Source organism: Austrofundulus limnaeus, unplaced genomic scaffold (genome assembly GCF_001266775.1).
Source record: "Austrofundulus limnaeus strain Quisiro unplaced genomic scaffold, Austrofundulus_limnaeus-1.0 Scaffold672, whole genome shotgun sequence".
Lineage (NCBI taxonomy): Eukaryota > Metazoa > Chordata > Actinopteri > Cyprinodontiformes > Rivulidae > Austrofundulus > Austrofundulus limnaeus.
Genome location: NW_013953074.1, coordinates 103,373 through 109,108, shown reverse-complemented (window position 1 = coordinate 109,108; position 5,736 = coordinate 103,373). Strand labels below are relative to the sequence as shown.

Genomic DNA, 5,736 nt, shown 5'->3' with positions numbered 1-5,736 from the left:
CTCTGAATTATCTGGTGAATTAATTATGAATTAATTATCTGATGAACGTGACACGCTCTGGCTCTCTGTAAACAAAGCAAAGCCACTTCCTCGTCCGACATTAAACAGAGCCCGACAGAGGAGGGAGGGGCGGGGAGGCTCTTGTCGTGCAGCGCTTCAAGATCTGACCTGCGTCTGACCTCAAAGTGCACAAGCGTCCAACTAGAAGCGYTGGATGCAATTTTGAAGCTGAAATTGCATTCGGTGTGAACGCAGCATTAGAGCAATCGCCTCTGGTGAGACTCCACCTCCAGTATAAAAAGCCATCACGGTTGTTGTGTAATGTGCAGCTCAACTCACAACGAGCCTTCCAATGGGGCAATGGGTAGAGTTTTGGACCAGAGAGCGGGAGACCAGGGTTCGAGACGGACACAAACAATTTAATTATTTATTTTCGTTCGTTATGAACACGTTTTCTCATGTACCTCTATTGTTTTTAGCTTTAGCCTATTTGTTTGAGTTTCTGAGGTATTTTAACCGCTGCTGCTCCAATTACCTGCCCTGCAAAGCATGCAGAGTGAGCGCAGAACTCCAACAGAGGAGGGGGAGAAAGAAAAAAAAAAAGCTAMGACCACGACCCTGCCTCTGGGTCTGACTCAGGGTCTCATATATACGGTTGTAAAACGGAGCTTCTGCTATTACTAGCCCGCTGGCTTTGGAGGGCGGAGTTAATGTCAACAGATTTTTGGAGGGCGTTACCAACAGAGCTCATTAACATAAACAGCTCTTCTGAACGGAAGTCAGAGCAGGCAGAACTAGAAAATRGGAAATTTTATTATCTGAGAATTATTTTGTGCATTAAATTGAATGACCATGGTCTGGATAGACCACAGACATACCATAAAAATTTCTAGGACCTGTAATTGGTCTCCTTTAACAATAGGCTTGATTGGCTCTATTGTTCATAGAGGGTCATGTGCCCCATCATCTGACTTATTGGTTTGGATGCTGTGGTTCTTAGGTGTCATTTCATGTGTATGTAGTGAATGCAGGCGGGGCTCAACGTTCCCTTGTTTTTATTTTTTCTCTCTTTGTGTTGTTATCGATGGGGCCCTGATTCACATCATTTTGCTCACAGGGGGCTGAGTCATACTTGCAATGACAGCGTTGTAGGAGGAGGACAACTGGACATGAAGGCCTCCACCTCTGTTTAATGGTGGATGGTTTTTCTTCACAAAGATGGCTTCTTTTACTCCTCTCTCAAACCAACGTTCCTCTCTATCAAGGATAAGAACATCTTCATCCCTGAAAGAGTGGTTGGTTTTTTGCTATATTATTCAGACTTCTAATTTCCTTCAATTAATTTAACACTAATTTAACCTTTATTACATCTTTATTTAACATCAGTATGTGTTGTGAATGGCTCTCAGCTAGTACCACACAAACCTTTAGCTCTGTATCAGTAAAAATGATGAGGTTAGTCTTTTTACATCGTCTAATGTCAGTTAGCCGTTAGCTATGGTGGCCATCTTGAATCAGGTTGGGTCAAAAGGTAACCAGTTGTAATACATGGAATGATTACTTTATTGGGGCAGCTGTGGCAGAGTCGTCCTGTAATCGAGAGTTACAGGACAGGTTGCTGGTTCGGTCCCGTTTCAGCCGTCTCNGTTATCGATGGGGCCCTGATTCACATCATTTTGCTCACAGGGGGCTGAGTCATACTTGCAATGACAGCGTTGTAGGAGGAGGACAACTGGACATGAAGGCCTCCACCTCTGTTTAATGGTGGATGGTTTTTCTTCACAAAGATGGCTTCTTTTACTCCTCTCTCAAACCAACGTTCCTCTCTATCAAGGATRAGAACATCTTCATCCCTGAAAGAGTGGTTGGTTTTTTGCTATATTATTCAGACTTCTAATTTCCTTCAATTAATTTAACACTAATTTAACCTTTATTACATCTTTATTTAACATCAGTATGTGTTGTGAATGGCTCTCAGCTAGTACCACACAAACCTTTAGCTCTGTATCAGTAAAAATGATGAGGTTAGTCTTTTTACATCGTCTAATGTCAGTTAGCCGTTAGCTATGGTGGCCATCTTGAATCAGGTTGGGTCAAAAGGTAACCAGTTGTAATACATGGAATGATTACTTTATTGGGGCAGCTGTGGCAGAGTCGTCCTGTAATCGAGAGTTACAGGACAGGTTGCTGGTTCGGTCCCGTTTCAGCCGTCTCAGTTGTTTTGTCCTTGGGCAAGACACTTCACCTGCTTTGCATACTGATGGTGGTCAGAGGGTCCGGTGGCACCGGTGCATGGCAGCCCCACCTCTGTCAGTGTGCCCCAGGCCAGCTAGTTTACCATCATCAGAGTATGAATGTGTGTGGATGATGAATGAAGCCTCTTCTAGGGTCTGTAAAAGTGCTTTATAAAATTAATGCATTATTATTACTTTCTGAAGGTTTCAATAAAATGTGTCGAGTAAGTAACTAAAGTAAGTAAGAAAGAATTTATTTATTTTGTGCCATACACCATGAACGTGCCCAGGTCTCATAGGCTTATAAGCAAATGTCTGTAAAGTACTTGGGGGAAAAACTAAGTAAAAGTAAATTACATGAACAGAAAATGGCTGGTAAAAATAAATTTCACTGATGAGTAAACTACTCAAGTAAAAGTCATAAAACTGTTCACAAAAATTGGGAAAGTAAATGGACTGTACTTATATAGCACCTTTCTATCCATTCAGGACACTCAAAGCACTTCACACTGCAGACATTCACCCATGCACACACACATTCACACACTGATGATGGCAAACTACAATTGTAGCCACAGCTGCCCTGGGGCACACTAGTAAAGTACTAGTAAAAGTAAGAGTACTTTTACACACTCTCTAATAAATAAACTGTTGAATTTACTGAACCAAACTGCTTCCACTAAGCCAGGTTGAGTAAATTGAGCAATATATGTAAACTATTTACTCAACTAGGCTTAGTGGAGCCAGTTGAYTTCACTTTGTTGAGTAAATTCAACACTTCATTTTTTAGAGCATAAACATCTACTTTCATGATGAGTTCTAACATTTTTTATTTTGTAACGAGTAACTAGGTGTTACATTTTAAAGTAAAGAAGTAAGAGTATCACTTTTAGCTTTAAAATGTAATGAAATAAAAGTAAAAGTATCTTTGGTAAAATTACAAATCCTCAAAAAAATACTCAAGTACCATAACAAAGTAAATGTACTTAGTTACTATAAACCTCTGCTTATAAAACACACAAACATTGTCAAAGATGCAGACACAGACCAACATCAACATCCTTCTCATTTAAAGTGTCCTCTTTCAAAGGTGCCACGCTTTTGTAACACACTGAACTAACTGAAACACACAGTACTTAAATAAATACTGTAGTTTATCTTCACCACCCTTATAAAAGAAATCAGTATAAACATSGAGGATTTTACCAAACAATTAAATCTTGTTTTTCTGTTGTTATTGACACTTGTTTTGAGCTGCAGGTACTCCCAGATGCTATCAATCAAATGTCTGCAATAAGATTTATTACCAAGAAGCATTGTTACAACAAATAAATAAACTACTAATCTCCAGTTTTCTTATACTAAGTAAGTTTATATATGATCAGTGGTGGGCAGCCAACCCTAAAGTACTAATTTTAATATTTAGGTCCCCTAATTCTAAAGCACTAACACACTTAAAAAWTTAGCAAAAGCTAATTCTAAAGCACTAAAATCCCAGCTGACCCATGGGACATTCCTCAGAGTCAACATGAGACAATACTTCCTGTGTGCAGAATATTGTTAAAATTTCATCTAGTGTAGTGGCTCCCAAAGTTGGGGTCAGGACCTCTTTGTGGGTCACAAAACATCAAGTGAGGGTCCCCAGATGATTTCCAGACATCAATTTAAATGCAAAGGAAATGCTAATGGAATATTTTCATCATGATTTTTGCAATTTTTTTAAATAATCATAAATGAATAAAAAATATTATCATACTAGGTTTGTTTATAGTTATTATTCCCATGTTTAACAGAGTTATTAGTAAAGTTTGCTTTGTAAACAAGTAATATATGGAGTCATGAGTGTCTAAAACTGTTATTTTGTGAGGGGTCAGAAGCAGTTTGAAAAACACTAATCTAGTGGATAAGTGACACACACACACACACACATATGAACAACACGTAACAGCTTTCACCCTCAGCTGTTGACAATAATGTTGATCAATAAAAACTCAATTAGTGCTWATAAATTTAGCCCATAAATTTAGCAGGTGCTAATCCACTAATGAATTAAGAAATTAGCAAAAGCCCTAAAGCACTAATCAGAAAATTAGTTCCCCTWTTAGTGCTTCAGTGTTTTAGGGGAACTGTGCCCACCACTGTAAATAATACAATTGTTTTAATTCCTCACTCCGCCCGTCGTCTCTTTATCCGGGTCAATCACCGGCTGACTGATGAGGAACAGACTCCTTGTGACGTAGAATATTGACCAATCACAGACCGCCAGTTGTTTCCGTGTTTTGAACTTGTCACACGCTGATTGGTTGGGATCTAGAGCGGTGTTCGGAAAAGCCGTGTACCGCGGTACCGGTAGAAGGTAGGCTGAGATGGAGGGTGTCCTGTTGGTTCGTGGCTTTGTCCGGTCCCTGCTGGTTCTGCTGCTGTGGTCCGGGTGTGACGGGAGAGACTCGGAGCTGAACTACGTGACCTGCGGTTCTCTGGTCAAACTGCTCAACACCAGACACAACGTCCGCCTGCACTCGCACGACGTCAAGTAYGGCTCAGGTACGACCCAGAACAGGACGACTCAGGTACCACATAAACCCAGAACCAGGGTGCTGTGGTGTTTAATCCGGCCCACAGATTATAGTCCCTACACTTCTTGTATTTCATATTATTATAATTTATATTATTTTTTATTTTTCATGATGAACGTATGGCAGTGGTTACACCTGAAAGGCTAACATGTTTTTAGCATCAATAAGTAAATGCATATCACCCGCCGCCTCTGTGTCAGGTTAAACTGAGATTATATGGTTCAGATTAGGTCAAATCTCAGGTTTGAGCTCAGTATGTGAAATGAACAGAAACGTTTTAGTGTTGGCCAATCAAAAGCTCTGAGGATTGGAGAAGGGGTTAACTGCGGAATCAATGTGGGCGTGTCACAAGAGTGGGCGTGTCTAAAGCATAAACACTGTGGGCTACGAGGCGTAAATGACGGTGTCCTTAGATCCTGCTTGATCTCTTTACAGCCTGACCCTGACCCTGACCCTGACTCCAACACTAAGGTTAACCAGGAGAAATGTGACCCAAGTACGGTTCTTCAGAAAAAGTGGTGCCGTATAGTAACGCCCCTTTTTGTTCTTGTCCAATCAGGTAAATCCCTTTAACAAAGTCCGTTAAATCAGGTGTGTCGCTTTAGAATCGCCTTTCCTTTTGACACGCCCACTCATCCACAGAGACCCCTATTTGGAGGATTGTCCCAGAACTTCATCAGCTGCAAAATCCGTCCAGTGGTCCATGAGATATTTTGTTAACACGTCAGGCAAACTAATACACACACTGATAAAACTGTTTTTATTGTCTCTCACTGTGGTGGTGGATGTTGATAACATCAGTTTATTAATCATCAGAATTAAATAATGTGTCTGAAGTTATAAAACCTGTTAAAGAAAATATCTGTGTGTGTGTGTGTGTGTGTGTGTGTGTGTGTGTGTGTGTGTGTGTGTGTGTGTGTGTGTGT

At 40.5% G+C, this 5,736-nt stretch overlaps 1 protein-coding gene across 1 annotated transcript in view; it reads left to right on the top strand.

Moving 5' to 3' along the window:
• Nucleotides 1-4,540: 4,540 nt before the first annotated feature.
• sdf2l1 (stromal cell-derived factor 2-like 1) overlaps nt 4,541-5,736 on the top strand; it is a gene marked incomplete in the record, with an annotated part of 6,125 nt that continues 4,929 nt past the window's right edge. Inside the window, 1 exon segment of the mRNA XM_014027685.1 lies at nt 4,541-4,767. Within this exon segment, the coding sequence (XP_013883139.1) occupies nt 4,601-4,767 (167 nt within the window).